General features: G+C 39.8%; 1 protein-coding gene across 1 annotated transcript; it reads left to right on the top strand.

Annotated features, from left to right (window-relative positions):
- Positions 1-3,619: 3,619 nt before the first annotated feature.
- On the top strand, positions 3,620-8,780 carry LOC110943155. The gene is made up of 2 exons (XM_022184911.1): positions 3,620-5,063; positions 5,122-8,780. Exons 1-2 carry the CDS (start codon positions 3,620-3,622, stop codon positions 8,778-8,780), a joined length of 5,103 nt encoding a protein of 1,700 aa, XP_022040603.1.
- Positions 8,781-24,221: the final 15,441 nt, after the last annotated feature.

The raw sequence follows: 24,221 nt of genomic DNA, 5'->3' as shown, positions 1-24,221 counted from the left end.
ACAACCGGACTTTACCCGGAACATAAAAATATTGTCAATGACATTGTTTATCCTCTTCTGAACTAGTTAGGGTCTCAGAACACCCTAACACCCGTTATATTACATAACACACTAATAACTAACTTGAATACCTAACTAACATAACTAGTTACTAACTATTTGGTTAAAATCTAACCATATAACCCCCCCCCCAACCGATCGGCTCCCAAGAGGGGACGTACCCCTTACATTTTTAAATATTTTATTTGACTAAGTCTAAGATCTAGAGAACATATTATTTGATGGTTAGTACACTAAAATGGTTTATAAATATAACCTAAGGATCACATTATCATTCACATCAAACACTTAAACAAAAATTTGCTCTCTCCCTCTTCTCTCCTTTGGATCGGCCGAAACCCACACCCACCATCTCACCATCATTCAAGTTTGATCTTGCTAAACCACTTACATACAAAGGTGCAAGGTATCATTCAAGCAAACCCGGTGCTTTCGGAATCTCAAGAACCTCACTACGTTACTTTTATCCACCTTGTTTTCGCTTTGATTCTTCCCTAGCCACGAGCTAGTAGTAAGTGCTTCTAGACACTCTCTTATTCATGTTTAAAGTGGTTAACAAGAGATTTAACGGATAAAAATCAAGAACACTAAAGATCAAAGCTAAAAGCCTTGAATGAAAGATAAACTTGATGGATAAAGAGTAACTATTGGTGTAAAACTTGTGAATCTTGTTTTGTTGTGATTATTTTATGTTGTTAGTGGCTAGTAGTGGAACGGATCGTCATCTAACCATGCTAGATCATGTTCATGGAACATGAACTAGCAATTTGTTAAGTGTAAAAGTAACAAGATGATGAAACCTCCCACACATGAACATGAACTTGTGTAAAAGTGATTTTTCTTGTAAAATAGAGTTTTAAACTAGTAGATCTAAAGATCTACAAGTGGTATTTTCGAAGAACCAAGTGTAAGATGCAAATCTTGGTTAAAAGCCGGATCTTACACAACTAAAAGCATTTTTGCAAACAAACAAGTGTGTAAACACTTGTGTGACAAAAGGGTTAACAAAGGAATAATTTCGTAATTTTTGGACTAGAAGTTGTAAAGTTACATTTTCTTTAAAATAAAGTATTTCAAGAAACCGATGTTATTTTTAAAGATAGAAAGATCTACTAAAAATGTTGGAAGGTTACTACATAATTTTACACGACTTACAAGTTCATGTGTTGCGATCTATACTTATTTTTGACTAGTTGATGTTTGAATATTGAATATTGATGGTTGAAAGTTGTTGGTTGAATCTTTAAAAGAAAATGATACGCTTGTAAGCGTGGCACCTGCAGTTACAGAGGAAACTCTGGCGAAATTTTTCCAGAAAATAACACTTAGAAATATTTTTGACAAGTGTTTATGAATATATTTTTAACTTGTTTTCCAAATAAAATTCACCATGATTTTTATTACAAAATTACCAAGTGTCGGAGATGGATTTTCGTAAATAGAACTTGTTAAATATATATTTTGAACATATATTTCATAGTAAAACACTTGTGTGATTTTATGATTATTTTGTGAACTATATATTATTTTTAGAGTAAAAATAATATAACCTGGAAAATATAATGAAGTTACGACCTCCAAAATAATACCAACGCCTTTACAAATAAATATCTAAGTTACACCGGTATTATTATTACTACCCGAAATTTAAATGTAACTTATGTATTTTCGGAAAAATACTCTTAAATGCGTATTTTGATAAAAGTATTATTTTGGAAATTGTATGGAATGAAATATAATATTTTCGGGAAAAATATGTATATTTTGGAGATAGAATATTTTAGACAAATGAATTAAAATATATTTTATTAAGTGAGACTTAATAATATATTTTTTGGAATTTCAAAAAAACGCACATGTATTAAAACCCCCATCCTTGGGAAGGAATATATTTACAAAATAATTAAGAAGTGTAAATACGAAATAGTTGCCTAACTATTTCCCAAAAACTTAACCCTTAAGCCAAGGCACGGCCGTCCGTCTAATAGAAGTTAGTACGTGTAGGTCGTCACGCAGCAGGTTGATTGGGATTACTATTTCGAGACGCACTTCTGTGAGTTCATGTCCCCCTTTTCTCTTAACTGTTTTCAGTTTTTATACTTCGGGGGTGAAATACATGTTACTATGATTACGAATACTTTTTACATGGTATGGTTAGCGTAAGGAGGGTTACTACTTAGATCATGTGAGTGGGTAGGCGGGAACTGGAGGCCATTAATCCTCATTGTAGGACCGAGGGTCATTAGCGGTAGATCTATCTGGGTGTAGCGAGCCAAACTCCAGGCCCAACAGAATGGACCTCGGGGTGACTTTGTACCCGACGCAAAAATCTGCTAGGTTTGAGTCTTCCTACTGCACTTCACACATATCATTGGCCTTGCAAACCATTGGTGATCTCATTTTTCCTTATTTGCTACATACCAGGGAATTTTATACTTACAAAGGTTTTACATACTCACTTACACATGAACTCGCTCAACATTTTTGTTGATTTTTCAACTTACATGTATTTCAGGGAATTAGGGATCTGGCGAGGTATGCTACGTTTTCACGCTGCATAAGGGAAATGAGGTCATCCAAGTTTAGGGGTTGTGGCTTTTACCTGGACGAGTCACAAGTCTTAAACTGGGTCTATTTCATGTTTGTGGTTGTGTCTTATGAACAATGTTTTTATTTTGTTATGTTGTAATCCCGTTGCATGTGTCGACGTTTTAAAACAATGTTGTGGTATTTTTATTTTAAAACTTGAATCAATGGATGATCTTCATGGTTTTACTTTCATATAACTTGGTTGTGATTAAGCTATGGTATTAAGAAATCACACCAAATAAACCCACGCTTCCGCATGTTGAAGTCTATATGCCCAAGACACAGATTAGATTGATGTGGCTAGTACGTTATGATCCAAGTCGAGTCATACCCAAATGCAAGCTAGACAAACACTATTATTATTTATTTGTGATATGATCAAAGAAATAAATATTTTCACTTACAATATTTAGAAATTGGTTTTCTAAATAATTACACTTGAGAAACCAATAAATTATGTGGATAATTTATTATGAGAGAATATTTTATTTTGTTATTTAATAGGTCAAATAACAATTTTAAAAGGGTGCATAAAGTCTTGAAAACATATAGTGTTTTATTTTATAAAAGTTATAAAATAAACAAGACTTTATTTAATAAAATAAATTTGATTATTTTTTTTAAAAACACCCACATGGGGCTGGCCCCCCTTTCTCTCTAACCAAAGAAATTGGTCCAATAGTATTTCATGCATTTGCATGTGTTTTCATTGTGTGGTCTTCCCTAAATATTTTGGCCAATTATCTTACATACTTTTGCATGTGGAAGAAGCCTCTTGATTGGGCAAAAAGGAGGTGGCTTTTTTCTCATCTTTTATATATTTTTGTATGACAAAAATATGAAGATACAACAGATAATCTCAAGGTGCAATGTCACACCCCGACCATGTGGAACAACAAAACATGGCGGAAAGGAGAGGAATCGGGATAACGGGTTGGACGACCTAGGGTTCCAATCGTTTTCTAAAAAGATGCATGGGGATGTTTTTATTACTTCGAAGGGATCAAAGCCGTTGAATATGCAGGATTTACGTGATAAACCTTCATTATTCAGCAAACCACTGAATATTGATGGTTACCCATTGTTGGCTCGGCGTGGAGTTACTCAGCAAGAACAGAAAGTCATCAATGTTATTGATGAATTGGAAAAAGTGACAGTTCAGGTTCCTCTAGTGATATCTACTAATGATAGTAACGATGGGCAGAATCAGGAGTGTTCTCAACCTGATCAAAATCCTGAGGAGGGAGAGAATGTCAAGGGTTTCCGAGGCTCATATGCGGATAGAGTGAAGATCAATACGTCAGTTAAGCGTGAGGTAAACTTCAGGCTGCTTGAATCGTTAGAGAGTGTGGAGGAGGCAGACGTTGTTATCCCTAAGGAAGCAGTACGTCAGGTACAAAAGAAGTTTGAAAATGTTCTTTACGGTTACTTTCTAGGTGATAGATTGCCTTTTCCCGTTGTTGATTACTATGTCAAGAATGTATGGGCAAAGTATGGGTTCGTTAAGCTTATGATGAATTCAGACGGTTTTTTCTTTTTCAAATTTGATTCCAAGGAGGGTATGCTTAAGGTTCTTGAGAATGGCCCATGGCTGATAAGAAAAGTGCCATTATTTCTGAACGTATGGGGTCCGACTGTAAGTTTAAAGAAGGAAGGTATTAAGTCGGTTCCAGTATGGATCAGGTTACATAATGTTCCTTTGGCCGTGTACACAGATGATGGTTTGAGTTTGTTAGCCTCTAAGGTGGGGATCCCGAAAAGGTTAGATAGTTATACGGCGGATATGTGCATCGAGAATTGGGGTAGAACTAGTTATGCACGTGCAATGGTTGAGATAAATGCTGATAAGGAGCTAAAATCTCATGTAGTGGTTGCTATCCCTAAAATGGATGAAGAAGGATTCGTGATGGAAAGAGTTAGAGTTGAATATGAATGGAAACCTCTCCGTTGTGAAACTTGTTGTTTATTTGGCCATACTATGTCCTCATGCCCTAGGGCTTCTAAGGAAAAAGCAAAGCAGGTAATAATTGATGATGAGGGTTTCATAATGGATAAAAGAAAGACTGCCAAACATGGCTTTCCACAAAAGAAACCAAAGCCGAAGTTTGTTTACAAACCTAAGCAAAGCACGGCAGGTGCTAGTACTTCGGGTACCAAAAACCAAGGAGACGTAAAAGAAGCTGAACCGGTTGTGAGTTTACATAACAAATACGATATGCTAGGAGAGGGTGGTTCCAATTCAGGTAATCTAAATGGCCGGAGCTCTTCAGAGCCGAAAAACAATGCAGTGGATGGAACAAGTAAAGAGGATAAGAATTCAAATAATCAGAAGTCGAACTTGGAGGGAGATGAAGAATTAATAGACCCATGTCAGCCGGAAATTTCATCCTTCATGTCAGCGAATAAGAAGAAGGGTAATTCTGAGGGGGCAAGCACTCCCGGTGATACGGGCTTTTATGGATAGTATTGCAGCATGGAATATAAGGGGCTTGAACCGGCCCCTGAAACAAAGAGAGGTTCAGCAAGTAGTGAAAGATAATCGGTTGAGTGTTTGTGCCATTCTGGAATCTCATGTGGAGGTGTCAAAGCTTTCTAAGGTTTGCAATAGAGTTTTCAGACAATGGGAGTGGACTTCAAATGGTGGTGTTTGTAATAGAGGTACTCGAATCATAATAGGTTGGAACAATGATTTGGTGGATCTTATGGTCCTGGCCCAAACGGATCAGGTCGTGCATGTTAAACTCAAGTCAATAGCTCTGGACACTCGTGTGTTTGTGTCTTTTGTTTATGCGAAGAATACTTATCAGGAGCGTAGGGAATTATGGCGTGATTTGATGATGCATAAGTTGGTTGTTAATAACCAGCCGTGGATTGTGCTAGGGGATTTTAACTCGGCCCTCTACTTGGATGATGTTTTACATGGCTCGTCTAATCCGACAATAGGAATGAGGGACTTCTTTGAGTGTGTTCAACAGATGGAGCTTCTTGATATCCCCGGGCATGGGCTCCATTTTACGTGGAACCAAAAGCCAAAGGAAGGGATTGGTATCCTTAAGAAGATAGATCGGGTTATGGGGAATGTTAGTTTCTTGGATGTGTTTCCTAATGCTCATGTGCTCTATCACCCTTATAGGGTGTCGGACCATACGCCGTGTATTCTTAAACTGGATCAAGTTCGCCGTCCTAAACCCAAGCCGTTTAAATTCGCTAATTTTATAGCCAACAAAGAGGAGTTCAAAGCTTGTGTTGTTTCCGAATGGAGTAGAAGTATAGAGGGCATTCCGATGATTTCTGTGGTAAAAAAGCTTCGGAATCTTAAATCCCCGTTAAGGAAGCTGCTTCATGATCAAGGTAATTTACATACTAAAGTCAAAGAGTTGAGATTGCAGCTGGATGATATCCACCGTCAAATTGATATTAAGCCGTTTGATGCTACGCTTCGGGAAAACGAAACTGAACTTATAAAAAAGTTCCATATTGCTTCTTATGATGAGGAATCTTTTTTAAAACAAAAAGCTAAGCTGGAATGGCTAAGTGCGGGAGATGGCAATACATCTTTCTTTCACAATTTTGTTAAAAGTAGGAATGCCAGGAATAAAATCCACTTGATTCGAGATGCTAATGGTATTCAGCATGAAGGAGTGGATGTTGAGAAAGCATTAGTTGACCACTATGCTAATTTTTTGGGTATTGAAGCTGAAGTGGAAGAGTTAAACATGGAAGGCCTCTTTGTGAACACCGTAAATCCGGATCTTGCTGATCACATGATTCGGCCAGTGACACGTGAGGAAGTCAAGGCGGCTATGTTCAGTATTGCTGATAACAAGGCCCCGGGTCCTGATGGATATACATCGGTGTTTTTTAAGAAAGCTTGGGATGTAGTTGGTGATGAAGTTTCGACTGCAATTCTTCAATTTTTTGAGAATGGTAAACTGCTTCAGCAGGTAAACCATACAATAATTGCCTTGATTCCCAAAGTTTCTACTCCTGCTTCGGTTTTGGAGTATAGACCGATATCCTGTTGCAATGTCATTCTTAAATGCATAAGTAAGATCTTGTCGGAGAGAATTAAAGGTAGTTTGGGTAGCTTGGTTGACATCAGCCAATCGGCTTTTATTCCTGGCAGAAAAATCTCGGACAATATCCTTCTTACGCAGGAACTTATGCACAACTATCATTTACATAAGGGGAAGCCGAGGTGTGCCTTCAAAATTGATATCCAGAAAGCATACGACACTGTCAGCTGGAAGTTTCTCAAATCTATCCTAACCAGGTTTGGATTCCCTCCTAAAATGGTGGGATGGATTATGACGTGTGTCTCTACTGTGTCGTTTTCTCTTTGCATTAATGGGAATCTTTGTGGTTACTTCAAAGGGAGGAGGGGGCTTAGACAGGGTGATCCTATATCCCCCTATCTGTTTACTTTAGTCATGGAGGTTCTTTCTTTATTATTACATAAGGCAGCTGATGATCATCCTGCTTTTCGGTACCATGATAAGTGTAAACTTCAGAAGATTATTAATGTGTCCTTCGCTGATGACTTGTTCATTTTTGCTAATCTGGATTTGGTGTCCATTCGTATTATGAGGGATGCGTTGGAGTTATTCACGAGAACTTCGGGTCTTAACCCGAATTTAGCGAAAAGCACAGTCTTTTTCAGCAATGTTTCGTCTCAGATGAAGCAAGAGATTTGCTCCCTTCTTCCGTTTCAAGAGGGAGAGCTCCCTGTTAAGTACTTGGGAGTTCCGCTGATTTCAACCAAGCTTTCCTCGAAGGATTGCAAAATTCTAGTGGATCGGGTTGACAAGAAAATTGATCAGTGGTTAAACAAGTCTCTTTCTCTTGCAGGAAGGCTCCAGTTAATTAAGTCGGTTATTTCGGCTATGCATGTATACTGGGCATCTGTGTTTATGCTTCCGGTCCGTATAGTTACAGACATTGAAAAGCGTATGCGTAATTTTCTTTGGAGTGGTGGGGTGGCTAAGGGTTCTACTCCGAAAGTTGCTTGGAAGAATGTTTGCCTTCCAAAATCCGAAGGCGGCCTGGGCATTAGAAGAATTCATGACTCGAATAAAGCGCTTCTTGCTAATCATGTGTGGAGTATTCTTACTAAGCGGGATTCTCTCTGGGTAAAATGGGTTCATTCGTACAGGATCAAAGGGAGAAACTTTTGGGAGCTTCCTTTTCGTGGTAGTATGACATGGGGGTGGAGAAAAATCTTATCTATCCGGTCCTCTATTCGTCCGTTCATTTGGTTCTTGATTCGTGACGGTACGGAGGCTAATGCTTGGAATGACAACTGGTGTGCTTATAGCCCTTTGCGGGATTTCATTACCCCTAGACGAATTCATGGGGCGGGGTTTAGCATGCGATCTTCAGTGTCAGATCTCATTGATACTCATAATGGGTGGAAGTGGCCGATTGCTTGGTTTGACCTTTATCCAGTTTTGATTAATTTAATGCCTCCGAGTATGGTTCATAATGTTCCTGATAAGCTCGTTTGGAAGAATAGGCAGGGCAACGTCTCAGAATTCAGTGCTAGTGAGGCTTGGGAGAGTATTCGGGTGCGCGGTGAGGAGGTGGATTGGGTTAGCTTGGTTTGGTTCGGTCAGAGTATTCCGAGACATTCTTTCCACTTGTGGCTTGTTATTAAGAATAAGCTAAAAACCCAGGATCGAATGGGAGTTTGGGATGCTGGAAGTGCAACTAATTTAAATCTAATGTGCTGTCCTCTGTGCAATCAGGGTAAGGATTCTCGGGACCATTTATTTTTTCGATGCTCCTATGCTTTGCAAGTGTGGAATCGGGTGAAGGATATGGCTTATATGGATTCGATTGATGAAAATTGGGATTCCATTATTGCTTGGCTTTCTCAACATGCTATTAATAATTCAGCGAAAAGTATTGTCAGTAAGTTGGTGGTTGCGGCTTCGTCTTATTTCATATGGCAAGAAAGAAACAACAGGCTGTTTTCTAGAACACAGCGAAATGCTACAGTGATCGCAAACATTGTTCTTCATACAGTTCGCCTAAAGCTGATGACTTTCAAGGCTGGGAAAAGTATGAAACACCCGCTGATGCTAGAGAGATGGAAGTTCCAAGTGAAGGCGCTAAGTATTGATCCGGGCTAGAGTTTTTTGAGCTAGCGTTTTTTTGTTAGTTGCCAATGTTTGGCTTCGGGCTGTTTTGTGTTTAGTTGGTGTGTTTGTTTTGGTTTTTGTAGGTTGGTTGTTTTTGTTTGTGGTTGTTTGGTTGTGCTAGTCTTGGTATGCCAAGTCTAGCTCTTGTGTGCTACTTTTGGTACACTTGCGTGATTCTTTATTCTTTTTAATAAAATTCACCGGGGTAAAACCCTTTACCCAAAAAAAACATGGCGGAAAGGTCGGGGAGTGTTGTAACAGAATCATTGTTTCATAACACATGGAAATTGAAATACTGTTTTATTGAATAAAAGAGTTACAATGTCTTGACAATCAAAGAAATATAACATAAATAACTAGTCTTGCATCTTTTATTGTCACTAAGGCCCAAGTCCGCCTAAGTGTATCTTGATAAATCCTATGCATCATATCCTGAAACACATGTGAAAATAGGTACGTCAGCATAAAAGAATGCCTGTGAGATACATAGGTTTTGTGAAAATAAGATTCATGACTTATGTTTAAGAAAATGTTTAGTCGTGAACCTTGTAATTTGCTTTGTCGTGTAAATCATTTGAAAAGTGATAAATAAACCAAATGATATATATGTATAAAAGAATAATACATGGTTAAGTAAATAACCAAGTAAAATGAGTTTGTATTAGATAAGTTGTTTGTAAACAATGTATTGTGAAAAGTATGTTATTTGTAAAAAATATTATATGTCTAAATTGAAATGATTCAAATAATGCTACGATATGTAATACCATACAAGCACTTATATATAGGAAGTACCAGCGACGTATCCACCATGCTTGTATCATATTACACACGCCTCGTTACTTAAATCACTTACTCAAACCAAACCACCATTGTAAAATGTTTATGTATAATCAAATGTCAAAATGTTTGTGTGAAAAACCATGTCTAATGTCTATGTCTAATGTAAATCATGAGTTGTGTATATCAATGTCAAAATGTTTATGTCTAATGTAAATCATGAATTGTGTATATGAATGTCAAAATTTTTATGTCTAATGTAAATCATGAATTGTGTATATGAATGTCAAAATGTTTATGTCTAATATAAATCATGTAATGTGTATCCAAAATATCATGTATGGTAAGCTAAATATCAACTAAACCATATGTAAAATGCACAAAAACAAGGTATTGAAGTAAAACATGGTTTAAATCAAAGTTATGTTTTGTGGAACAAATGCATGCTATACTGATATAAACATCTATGTGGTATTGTGAAAATGCATATATCCAAGCCTTGTGACTGTGGCGATAAACCCCTAAACGAATTTAAAGGTCTATCTTGTGTAAATGTATATCGAATTCGGTCATTCCTTCCACCCAAACAAACCTAGGGTTCAGGAACGGGAGTTGTCAAGTCCTATGGCACCATTACCTACTAACGAGCGGCATGATCGGTGTTAATGAATGTACATTGTCTTATTTAAACAAACCAAATGTCATACCAAAATGTAAGCATGTGATGAATAAATGTACTAAGTATGCACACAATGGGCATATATTACATAAAATGTAATGTAAAATGATGTACTAAATATGCACACAATGGGCATACATAGCATAAAATGTAATGTAAAATGATGTACTAAATATGCACACAATGGGCATACATAGCATAAAATGTAATGTAAAATGTTGTACTAAGTATGCACACAATGGGCATACATAGCATAAAATGTAATGTAAAATGTTGTACTATGTTTGCACACAACGGGTATACATAGCATAAAATGTAATGTAAAACGATGTACTAATAGTGTACTAATGAGCATAGCAAGTATATGATGTGAAAACAGGAAAGCACCAAAGTAACAAGTAGGCACATGTGTTTCACCCCAAAACAGTTTGGAAAACAGTAAAAGATGGGTCTATGTACGCACTTGAGATTGCTTAGAAGTCCTTGTGTAACCAAACAATGCTAGAGATCACGGATATCAAACGGCACCTAATATAGGTAACTATGTTAATATACCGGACCTAAATCGGAGGATTGGATAGAATGAGGGTTCGTAAACCAAACGAGTATGGGAACTCATGTAATATGGTTTAACCAAGCCCACATACTAAAATGAAACCTAACCTAAGTGCTTACGACCCATTACGACCCGTTTAGGTAGCTTATGCTACTTTAACGTGTCGTTCGCGTAAAACGCGTTCGGAACGCCTAACTAGTCCTATGATAAGTAAAATATACCTTAACATGTCTAATATTGTTACCAAATCAGTTTAGATGTTAAGAGTTATGTTGCATATGCTTAATATGGATTTTGGCGTAAAAAGGGCATTTTGGTAATTTAACTAAGGCATATAAACTACCTATCATACAACTACTTAAACGATGTGACCATAAGGTACAACCTCGGAAGGTTATTCCCTATACAACTATGTCACCTAATGTGTTTGGTCAGATCCTAATGATCGACCAAACGGGTCGGGTTCGAAAGTATAAGCGATTGTTTAGATCGCTTATCTTACGACCCTATATAAGCACTAAACTAAAAGTAACGAGCTAAGCATGTTAAAACATGCTTAACTAAGTTTAGAAAATAGGTTTGGTATCAAAACAAACCGTTTTGATACCTATGAGTAGTTTGGTTACAAAATACGCAAGAATGCGCATTTTGGCCGAAACTACGACTCGTCACTGAGCCTAGATAACGCGGTAATCAGTAGGTATAGTCACTAGGGACTATAACCATCGTGATCACACTCACGTTATGAAGTTCAAACGAACTTTGCATTGACCATAAACTGGTCAATGCAGAAAGTCAAACAAAGTTTGACTTTCGGACTTGAAAAGCGATAAAAGAATGAAAGAACACTTACGAAGGGTCCCTGAAAGCTAATCTTGATCCAGTAGCCCATGTATGAAGCAATGGCTTCAACTTAGAGCGTTTAGATCAGATTTGTGGGTTTTGCAAGAATGGGGGGGGGGGGTATTTATAGGATATGCAAGACCGTTAGGATCGTTTATCGATTTACGTGCTTGAATCTCATCCGTACAAGTGTCGAAATGTTATGGTATCACAATATGACCCCAACCCCAGAGATTTGCAAGAGGCATTGCCCTTTGGAGTGTTGAAAGGCTGCTAACAGCAGTGAAAACGAGTTTCTGCATATCTGGGGAGGCCTCGCGGCCCGCGTAAGGTTCAGACAGGGCTTACGCGCCCCGCCTGGGTGTCCTGATCTGCAACCAACTTTGGAAAATGACAGATTCAGTCCCTGTTGGTGTTTAAAGCCTTTCCCGACATGTTTAAGGCCCGTTAAGCCAATTTTAAGGCCCTAAAATGATGCCTAAATATTGTGGACATGAAACATGCTAAAAAATATGCCGGATGTCGGTTCGTTTGGTCGCACGATCGTGATGTTCGGTTAATTACGACGGAATGCGCATAAGCGCGAAAAACGATCCAAATGGCGTGACGAATGGTCTTTTGCCAAACACTAAAATAAAATATTTTAGTGCTTACATAAATTTTTGGATGTCCGGATGTATTCAGAACGTCAGTTATGTGTGAAAGTGCAAACTTGTGCACTTTTTGACGCTTTTAGTCCCTGAATGACCCAAAAATTTATTTTAGCACACCGAACCCCTCAAAGCTTATTTCTAAGTTATGTAAAGGTTATTTAAGGTATGTTAAGTCTTTTTCACTATTCTGGAGTGTGACAACCTGAAATTTCAAGGTTAGTGTCTCTGTGTCTCCGATTTGTGATATCCTCATTCTTGTTTTAATTTATTTATTCGACCCATAACCCGTTGAACGTGCTAACATATTTTAGTAGTTGTGCATCGTGTGTGTGTGTGTGTGTGTGTGTTTGTTGGACTAAGAAACGTCGCGAGTAACAAAGTGGATTGAACTCAACCCGAACTTGACATGCGACACCGATTAATGAACGGTTGGGCTAGACCCGAAATACGGCTATGCGTGGTTACGAATAACCGGCCCAAGTCATTGTTTGATCTTGTAGAAACGATCGGCCCAACCACATCATAGTTTGATTTGCGAACTACAACCGGCCCACTCATTGAGACATAGGCTTTATAACCTAATTGTACGTAACCGTCTTCCTTACCTCATCATTTGCAACCCTATTTCTCTCTACTTGCGACGGCAGTGAGACAACCCATCTCGAAGCACTATCTCAGCCAATAGAGCCTTGTGAGTTAGTAATTCCTTTTGTTAAATTGCATTGATAATTTGGTTGATGTGATATGTACAGTATTAAAATTTGCAATGATAGGGTTGTGCTAGATATTACATGAATTGCATGAAACTTGCTGACAAAAGGCCCTCGATGATTGTTATGTAAAGCCAAATGATTGTGTAGTGTGTTGGGGATTCCTAGGATTCATCTTGATAGCTATATATCTAGATATATATATATATATATGTATGGATCGAATCATTAGTTTGAATAAATATGGATGCTTGATGTTGACAAGTGCATGTGACAATCTTATGGGTGATAATATATGTTGACATACAGTAGTAGATTGGCCCTATAAAATTTAAGTCAAATGGAAGATAGAATGTGATAACCTTGTAATTAATGGCAGCCCATGTGTTACTGTTGTGATCAATCAAGTCAAACTATGACATAGGAATATGTAAGCTTTGCATGTGTGTACAATTGAAGGTTGATGCATGTGAACATATGTATGCTTTTTATGTCTGACATGGGAAATCAAACTATGACCTCTTTGTCCTGTTGTGGTATAATAGTAAATAAGGTGGATAGTACAAAAGTTGGATGGCATTTAGATGGGCGGTTGGGATGTGGGTCGCGCACAGTTGCCGAACCCACACACCCATTCTCTTTTGTTGATAATGGGCCATATAAATCACTAATTCATAATGGTTGTGAAACTGTTTGGTTAATTTGGGCCAGCAAGGTTGGGCCGAGTAACAAATAGTGTATACATATACAGTTTATTAGTGGTACATGTGCTAGGAAAACAATTCAATACATGAAGCATGTATAAATTAGTAAATCTGTGATAAATGGTGCGTTGTATATTGATGGTTACTCGTAGGATTGGTGTGGTTCATGAACTGGATAAACACTTAAATGATTTATGTGCAATATACGACTTCCAGTCGCTATGTGCTAGAGAATTGTGAATGCTCATAAATGCGATGTGTGAAATGTGTAAATGCATATGTGGTGCAACGTGAACATAGAACTGATGGTTATCGGTAAACTTTAATAGGACGTGTTTGATCGACCGCTAATCAAGTAACTAACCTTACCGAGCAAAACAAAGGTGAGTTCACTACATTCGAGCATGTGTCCCAGTGGTTGGGGACAGTCAGTGGGTATCCCATAGGGGGATAAGTCTTTGGGTAAAAACGGGTATATTGGTTAATATTCTCACCTATCATCTTTTGTAAGTCCCTCATCGGGTATTAGTTAGTAGCGCTACTTAGGTTTGGCACCCTCACACCGCTCCTGTAGAGGACGGAGGTGAACTAATGACCCAGTCTGGCCCAGTACTAGATAGGAGTACGTGGGAAGGGCAGTCATGTATTTCAGGAGCCGTCTTGTTCGGAATTGAGATATTAACAATATTACTTGCATTGATTATTGAACTGTTTAACATACAACTGATAACAAACGTTTTCTAAAACTGTGAACTCGCCAGCCTTGTCTGATAAACTTGTTACATGCTCGCAGGTCATTAGGTGATTGGAATAGGAGCTTGTTGGCTGGAGAGCAGGAGTGGTCATGGTCATGCTGAGGATTGATTTATCAAACACTTATTTATTATGATCGTTTAGTACTTACTTTATGAATTATTTACGCTTCCGCTGAACTTACGGTTTTGGATAACTTATGTTTGGGATCTCAATATTATTAAACAATGGAATTTTATTTTAAACTTGTGATTCAATGTAATTGGTGGCTCATTGCTAGTCGTCACACGCCTAACAGGGACACTCCCTAGGTGGTAATTTGAGGGTGTGACAGTTTGGTATCAGAGCTCAAGTTCGATGAGACACTAGTGGTGCCATTCCAAGAGCTCAAGTTCAATGACAAGCTACAGTTTGTTGAAGAGCCTATTGAAATCATGGATCGGGAAGTCAAGGTGCGTAAACATAGTCGAATTCCGATTGTTAGGGTCCGTTGGAATTCAAGGCGTGGACCGGAGTTCACGTGGCAGCGAGAGGATCAGATGGAGCTTAAGTATCCACACCTTTTTCCTAAAGACAAGTCTAAACTTGGTAAAGCTAGAGAATTTCGGGACGAAATTCCCCTTCAAGTTGGGGATGATGTAACACCTGAGGAGGATCCGCAACAATCTTGAATTGTCACTTCACTCTCTCGTACCTACTTGCCAAATTTCGGGACGAAATTTCCTTCAAGTTGGGGATGATGTGACAACCCGAAATTTCAAGGTTAGTGTCTCCGTGTCTCCGATTTGTGATATCCTCATTCTTGTTTTAATTTATTTATTCGACCCGTAACCCGTTGAACGTGCTAACATATTTTAGTAGTTGTGCATCGTGTGTGTGTGTGTGTGTGTGTGTTTGTTGGACTAAGAAACGTCGCGAGTAACAAAGTGGATTGAACTCAACCCGAACTTGACATGCGACACCGATTAATGAACGGTTGGGCTAGACCCGAAATACGGCTATGCGTGGTTACGAATAACCGGCCCAAGTCATTGTTTGATCTTGTAGAAACGATCGGCCCAACCACATCATAGTTTGATTTGCGAACTACAACCGGCCCACTCATTGAGACATAGGCTTTATAACCTAATTGTACGTAACCGTCTTCCTTACCTCATCATTTGCAACCCTATTTCTCTCTACTTGCGACGGCAGTGAGACAACCCATCTCGAAGCACTATCTCAGCCAATAGAGCCTTGTGAGTTAGTAATTCCTTTTGTTAAATTGCATTGATAATTTGGTTGATGTGATATGTACAGTATTAAAATTTGCAATGATAGGGTTGTGCTAGATATTACATGAATTGCATGAAACTTGCTAACAAAAGGCCCTCGATGATTGTTATGTAAAGCCAAATGATTGTGTAGTGTGTTGGGGATTCCTAGGATTCATCTTGATAGCTATATATCTAGATATATATATATATATGTATGGATCGAATCATTAGTTTGAATAAATATGGATGCTTGATGTTGACAAGTGCATGTGACAATCTTATGGGTGATAATATATGTTGACATACAGTAGTAGATTGGCCCTATAAAATTTAAGTCAAATGGAAGATAGAATGTGATAACCTTGTAATTAATGGCAGCCCATGTGTTACTGTTGTGATCAATCAAGTCAAACTATGACATAGGAATATGTAAGCTTTACATGTGTGTACAATTGAAGGTTGATGCATGTGAACATATGTATGCTTTTTATGTCTGACATGGGAAATCAAACTATGACCTCTTTGTCCTGTTGTGGTATAATAGTAAATAAGGTGGATAGTACAAAAGTTGGATGGCATTTAGATGGGCGGTTGGGATGTGGGTCGCGCACAATTGCCGAACCCACACACCCATTCTCTTTTGTTGATAATGGGCCATATAAATCACTAATTCATAATGGTTGTGAAACTGTTTGGTTAATTTGGGCCAGCAAGGTTGGGCCGAGTAACAAATAGTGTATACATATACAGTTTATTAGTGGTACATGTGCTAGGAAAACAATTCAATACATGAAGCATGTATAAATTAGTAAATCTGTGATAAATGGTGCGTTGTATATTGATGGTTACTCGTAGGATTGGTGTGGTTCATGAACTGGATAAACACTTAAATGATTTATGTGCAATATACGACTTCCAGACGCTATGTGCTAGAGAATTGTGAATGCTCATAAATGCGATGTGTGAAATGTGTAAATGCATATGTGGTGCAACGTGAACATAGAACTGATGGTTATCGGTAAACTTTAATAGGACGTGTTTGATCGACCGCTAATCAAGTAACTAACCTTACCGAGCAAAACAAAGGTGAGTTCACTACATTCGAGCATGTGTCCCAGTGGTTGGGGACAGTCAGTGGGTATCCCATAGGGGGATAAGTCTTTGGGTAAAAACGGGTATATTGGTTAATATTCTCACCTATCATCTTTTGTAAGTCCCTCATCCGGTATTAGTTAGTAGCGCTACTTAGGTTTGGCACCCTCACACCGCTCCTGTAGAGGACGGAGGTGAACTAATGACCCAGTCTGGCCCAGTACTAGATAGGAGTACGTGGGAAGGGCAGTCATGTATTTCAGGAGCCGTCTTGTTCGGAATTGAGATATTAACAATATTACTTGCATTGATTATTGAACTGTTTAACATACAACTGATAACAAACGTTTTCTAAAACTGTGAACTCGCCAGCCTTGTCTGATAAACTTGTTACATGCTCGCAGGTCATTAGGTGATTGGAATAGGAGCTTGTTGGCTGGAGAGCAGGAGTGGTCATGGTCATGCTGAGGATTGATTTATCAAACACTTATTTATTATGATCGTTTAGTACTTACTTTATGAATTATTTACGCTTCCGCTGAACTTATGGTTTTGGATAACTTATGTTTGGGATCTCAATATTATTAAACAATGGAATTTTATTTTAAACTTGTGATTCAATGTAATTGGTGGCTCATTGCTAGTCGTCACACGCCTAACAGGGACACTCCCTAGGTGGTAATTTGAGTGTCACACCCCCAAAATCCACCTGCGGAGTATCACCGCTTGGGAGCGTGACTGACCAGGATCAAGCCACCAATCATATAGAACATTGTACAAAGTAAAAGCAATTGCAATATAATCCAAACCAAAATCCATATGAAAGGTGTTTCCAAAACATAAGTAAGTTATCATTGTTTAGCGGAAGCGTATAATCAAAATCCAACATAAGTAAGTACGAAATGTCATAAGTGATTAATTAGATAATCACGATCCAAGCCCACAACGACCCGCTCCTCCATGTGCAAACTCCATATACCTAACGACCTGCAAGGCATGTAACAGAGGATCAACAACTAGTTGAGCGAGTTCACAGAAAGTAAATGCGTAATAGTACATTCGTTTGTAACAGGTGGCTCTACTGGGCCGTGAATACGTTCTATAGGTGGGGGCTTCCCACGTTGTATAACCACTAGACTACTCGTAACCATAAGTATCCTTCACAACCGAGGATAGTAATAAGCATAAGCATCCTTCACATCCGAGGATAGTAATAAGTATAGGTATCCTTCACAACCGAGGATAGTAGTAAGTATAAGTATCCTTCACAACCGAGGATAGTAGTAAGTATAAGTTCACGTAGGTCTTACGTGAGTATCCTTCACATCCGAGGATAGTAATTTAGTATAGGTATCCTTCACAACCGAGGATAGTAATTTAGTATGTGTACGTAGATTGCACGTACATGTCCTGCACAACTGAGGACGATGGTATGGTAGTCTAGTAATAGTGTAAGTACAGTTCTATTCAATCACAATCCATCAATCCCAATTCCCGTGCCCTGGGAATCCCATGCCTTAGTAAGGGTGTGAACTCACCTTGGTTTGCTCGGTATGCTAGGTTATGCACTCACAAGTAATCAGTCAAGTCCTATTGTGTGCACGTGTAATGAATCAGTTCATGTTCGTATTAATACGCAGGTAATACACAGCATAGAGCGTTTTACTGTTAATATCATGCATCACATACAATACAGTTCTTGATTGATACAAATAAGGTTACTCAGTAACGCAGTTAGCAGATTAGTCGTGTTTACAGGATCAACATGCTCAACATAATAACATAATTTCGCAGAACTATTACACTTATCCCGATTTACATGTGTAACTACATTACATGCTTAACAAGTTTCCATGCGTATGATGATAGAGTTAACTGTTTACAAAACTGTTACTTAACGTGTTTGCTGACGAACAAAATTAAGCATGCATACATTGAACATAACTCAGACACTAAGGAGGGGGTTACAAGTCGGACATGGGAAGTGGTCACAAACTCGGACCCTTTTTATGCTTAAATGAAATCGGACAACAACAATATATCAAGAAAGTCGGGCCAATCCCCCTTGCATACAAGGGTCGGACCACATGTAATGTTCAACAAACTCGGTCCATATTCTCATCAATTAAACTCGGTCCATGTGTTCATCAAATAAACTCGGGCATGTGTTCATCAATTAAACTCGGTCCATGCTTATTCTAACAAAGTCGGACTAGAGGTGTATTAGATTAAACTCGGACCAAAGTGATATACATTAAACTCGGACCATGAGCCTTATGGTCTTAAACTCGGGCCAAAGATAAACTCGGGTGGGTGTGGTCATTAAACTCGGACCACATGTGATATACATTAAACTCGGACAAGGGTGTCCAAGTTTAAACTCGGACTCCAAGTCCTTGAATGCTCGGACCAACACCCCTTGCAAACTCGGACTCCCTTAGGTTAATTAAAAGTCGGTCCCTTTGTTCCTTATAAAATTCGGGCCACCATTCCATTTAATAAACTCGGACAGTCTTCAAGCTTAAGGTCGGGCATTTTATCATTCCAAAAAAAAACTCAGACAATGCAAGTTAATAAAAGTCGGGCTAGGGTAGTGATCATAAATTCGGACTATGTTGATTTTTACAAACTCAGGCATAACAATCATACACAAAACTCAGACAAACAATTTCTCCTACGTTCATTGAGATCGTAACAGTTACATTTTCATGTTTTCAAGATTAAGAAACCCTAGTTACGTATCTGAACCGTAGCAAACAATTCGACAATCATACATTCTTACATATCACGATTCTACATTGCCAAGCTATCAATTGAACGACTAAACACATCATTATCACAACTATCCAAAATCAAATCAAAATTACAGGAATATTATATGAGAGCTAGGGTTTATATAGATTACACAAATCAAGAATTGATAATGATCAAACAATCAATCAACAATTAACATCAACGATGATTAAACCATTACCTTGATTCGATTCTAGTTGGATTAGCAATCAAACTTGATGTGAAAGGCTTGTGAATCCAAGAATGATAAGAAGGTGGTTGTAGAGAGGATTAGGGAATGTGGGTACGTGTTTTTGATTCTTGTGATGATTAGTGAATGATTAGCAAAAGAGATTAGGGTTAAGTATAGTTTGATTTTCACTAACTACACCCTACACCCTCAATTTCTATATTTTACACAAGTACACCATCCCCTAACAATTTCACAATTCCACCACCATGTTCATATATTTACCAATTTCACCATTAACAAACAATCATGCACAATCACACAATTAAAACATATAAAATTTCATGACAATCAATTGTGCAAGCAAACAACTAAATACTACAAGAACGTGCAATAAATGCGAAATAGAATCTTGGAAATTCGAGTTGTCACATTATCCCCAACTTAAAAGAAATTTCGTCCCGAAATTTGGTACGCACTCACTGAGGAAGCTAGGTAAGCTGTATTGTTCACTGGTTTTCCTGGGGTGTCACATCATCCCCCCGTTGATTTGGAATTTCGTCCCGAAATTCAGTAGTAGTAGCTTCAGCCTCAGTAGTGGTTGCATTGGTTTCGAATAACTGGGGGTACTTTTCTGTCATCTGGTTTTCGCGTTCCCAGGTGTACTCTGGGCCACGTCGGGAGTTCCAACGAACTTGAACAAGAGGGATTCTCTTGTGTTTGAGGACCTTAACATCCCGGTCCGTGATTTCAACTGGTTCCTCGACGAACTGCAACCGCTCATCGATAGTGAGTTCCTTAAAAGGAATGATGAGGGTCTCATCTGACAGGCACTTCTTCAGATTAGACACGTGAAATACATTGTGAACTGCACCGAGTTCAGCTGGTAGGTTTAGTCTGTAGGCTACTGGGCCTATTCTTTCAGTGATTTCGAACGGTCCAACATACCGTGGATTGAATTTGCCTCGTTTACCAAATCGAACCACACCCTTCCAGGGTGAGACTTTAAGTAAAACCCGGTCCCCGACCTGAAATTCCAATGGCCTCTTACGCTTATCCGCGTAGGCTTTCTGACGGTCGCGTGCTGCCGCCATGCGTTGTCGTATCTGTGCAATCTTTTCTGTGGCGTCCACTACAATCTCTTGACCCGTGATCTGACTATCCCCCCCCACCTCTGCCCAACAGAGAGGTGACTGGCATTTACGCCCGTACAATGCCTCGAATGGAGCGGCTTGTATGCTGGTATGATAACTGTTATTGCATGAGAACTCCACCAAAGGGAGGTGCTTTTCCCAGCCGTTGCCGAAATCGATGACACATGCTCGAAGCATGTCTTCAAGAGTTTGGATTGTTCGCTCAGACTGCCCATCGGTCTGAGGATGGTACGCTGTGCTCATGTCTAATCGTGAGCCGAAGGATTTGTGCATCGCTTGCCATAGCTCTGACGTGAATCGTGCATCCCGATCTGAAATAATGGAGGTGGGCACCTCGTGCCTCGAAACAACTTCTTTAAGTTAGACGTCTGCGAGAGTTGAGAACTTATCTGTTTCCTTTATAGCCAGGAAGTGTGCAGCCTTGGTGAGTCGATCCACGATCACCCATATAGTATCTTTCCCACGCTGGGATCTGGGTAGGCCTGTAACGAAATCCATGGAAATTTCTTCCCATTTCCATTGCGGTATCCTGGGTTGCTGAAGTAAGTTTGAGGGTTTCTGGTACTCTGTCTTGACTCTCGCACAAGTCAAACATTGTGGGCCTTCATGCTAGGCCACCAATAAGTAGCTCTGATGTCGTGGTACATTTTGTCCGACCCTGGATGTACCGAGTAGCGAGACTTGTGTGCTTCGTCCATAACAAGCTCTCGTAAACCGCCATAAAGTGGGACCCAAATACGCCCCGTTACATAGTAGGCGCCGTCTTCCTTTTGTTCCATTCGTTGCCTTGAACCGCGTAAGGCTTCAGCCATGACGTTCTCGGATTTCAATGCTTCTATCTGAGCAGCTCGTATCTGTGCAGGAAGACCGGACTGAGTAGTAAGATGTAGCGCTCGCACGCGCTTAGGTAGGGTGTTCTTTTGACTAAGGGCGTCAGCCACATCATTGGCCTTGCCTAGATGATACTTGATGGCGCATTCGTAGTCGTTCAGTAGTTCAACCCATCTCCGTTGACGCATATTCAATTCCTTCTTAAGCGCGAAAACAACAGCTCCCAGCTCTAAATCGTGCGTCGCGTAGTTCCGTTCATGAATCTTGAGTTGCCGCGAAGCGTAAGCAACAACCTTATCCCGTTGCATCCATACGCAACCAAGACCCTGTATCGAGCGTCACAATAAACCACGAAGTCATCTGTGCCCTCCGGCAGTGAGAGAATAGGTGCGCTGCAAAGTCTATCTTTAAGGTACTGAAAAGCGGTGCAGGCCAGTTCCTGATCGAATCTACCTTGGTTGGATCAACATGCATCCCATCCCTGTTCACCACATGGCCTAAGAAGTGGGTTTCACGAAACCAGAAGTCGCTTTTAGAAAACTTTGCGTACAACTGCTCCTTTCGAAGAAGCTCCAAGATAAGACGTAAGTGCTGCTCGTGCTCCTCCTGACTCTTGGAGTAGATCAGAATGTCGTCGATGAAAACAATGACGAACTTGTCAAAATAGGGTTTGCACACTCTGTTCATGAGGTCCATAAATACGGCAGGTGCGCTCAATAATATCAAACCATCCATCATATCAAACATAAAATATAGTAGTTAAAATAATTCATAAAACCCAATACAATTGATGTTCAAACCAAACTTTGTTTGAGTAGCGTAAACATAATAATGAAAACCCAAGATAAGTTATAAGTTCAAATATTGTTCATTGCGTCTCCTCCTCCTAACACGAAAACTCGACCTCTTGCCTCGTTGCCATTGTTGTTGTTTCCCCCGTTGTTGTTGTTGTTGTTCTCGTTGCCCTGGTTGTTGTTGTGGTTGTTGTTGTTCTGGTTCCTGTTCAGCTGAGGGCAGTGCCTTTTGAAGTGACCCTCTGCACCACAATGAAAACACCCCTTGTTGCCCTGCTGCTGATTCTGCTGTGCTTGGGGCTGCTGCTGATTCTGGTTCGCAGGTCGAGGGCTTCTACAATCTTTGGCCTCATGACCCATCTTGAGGCATCTTTGACAGCGACCCTTATTACACTGGCCACCGTGGTGTTTGTTGCAGGTGTTACACTTCGGGAGGTTTCCTCGATATCCCCCCTATCCGCGGCTGCCTGATGATTGCTGAGTCGAATTCTGGTAGTCATTTGTCTTGCGCTGCTGAGACTGAACAGTAACCGATCCCTTACTGGAATCCCCCTCCCATTTCCTCTTGTTGTCACTGGGAGTAGTAGAAGTAGTGACAGCAGTAGCAGTAGCCTTGACACGCTTTGGCAGTCTGTTCTGATCCACTGCCTGATCTGTAATACGGTGAGCGAGGCGCTGAATAGCCTGAATGTTGTCAAGGTTGGCCGATGTCACATGGCTCTGGATCTCTGGCGCCAATCCCTTGAGATACATCTCAATGCGCTTGTACGGAGGGTCTACCATAGTTGGACACAGCACGGCCAGCTCATTCGACCGTTTAGTATACGCTTCGATCTCTGACCCAACCATTTTCAAATTATACAGCTCATCTTCCAACTTGTGAATATCTTCACGCGTGCAATATTCCCTTTTGATAAGTTCCTTAAAATCGTTCCAGGATGTGGCGTTAGCAGCTGCCAACCCTAAGATCTGTACTTGCGTGTTCCACCAAGTCAACGCGATTCCTTCCAAAGTGCCAGTGGCGTACTTGACCTTGCGAGCCTCATGGCACTCGCACATTTCGAATACTGACTCTAGCTTTTCAAACCAATGGAGGAGTCCCACTGCCCCCTCGGTGCCACTGAAAGAATTTGGACGACAGTCCATGAAGTTCTTGAAAGTGCAGACAGGCTGCTGCGCGTGTTGACCTGCTTGAGCTGCTGCGACTGCCGCAGCAACTTGAGCTTGAACGAAAGCCTCTAGCTGGGCTTGTGTCATGCTAATTCTTCCAGACATGATCTTCATAGTAAAAGTAATGTAAGTGAGAGTGGTTCGCGAGTAGGGCGATGACAGAAAAGTGTAAGCACGTAGGTGTTCTCAAGCAATAACAAGTAGTGAGCAAAGTAATGTAAGCATACTACGAGCAAAGTTCTATGCAATTCTAGCAAGCAGGTAATAAACATAAACCTTATTACCTAGGGTGTCGAGTCTTGCACGTGGAGCGAAGCGTCGTTGTGGATCGTTAAGAGCACTGTTCTGGTTATAGTCTGGTTTTAATAAAAACGTTTTTCCCCATATTAAAACCAAGTTCTCTATAACCAATGGCTCTGATACCAATCTGTCACACCCCCAAAATCCACCTGCGGAGTATCACCGCTTGGGAGCGTGACTGACCAGGATCAAGCC

Source organism: Helianthus annuus, chromosome 5, assembly GCF_002127325.2.
Source record: "Helianthus annuus cultivar XRQ/B chromosome 5, HanXRQr2.0-SUNRISE, whole genome shotgun sequence".
NCBI lineage: Eukaryota > Viridiplantae > Streptophyta > Magnoliopsida > Asterales > Asteraceae > Helianthus > Helianthus annuus.
This window is presented reverse-complemented; position numbering and strand designations above follow the sequence as displayed.

Coding starts and splice junctions, on each gene's coding strand:
- LOC110943155 (XM_022184911.1), top strand. CDS start 3,620: ATGCATGGGGATGTTTTTATTACTTCGAAGGGATCAAAGCCGTTGAAT. Junction 5,064..5,121: donor GTCAGCGAATAAGAAGAAGG/GTAATTCTGAGG, acceptor ATAGTATTGCAG/CATGGAATATAAGGGGCTTG.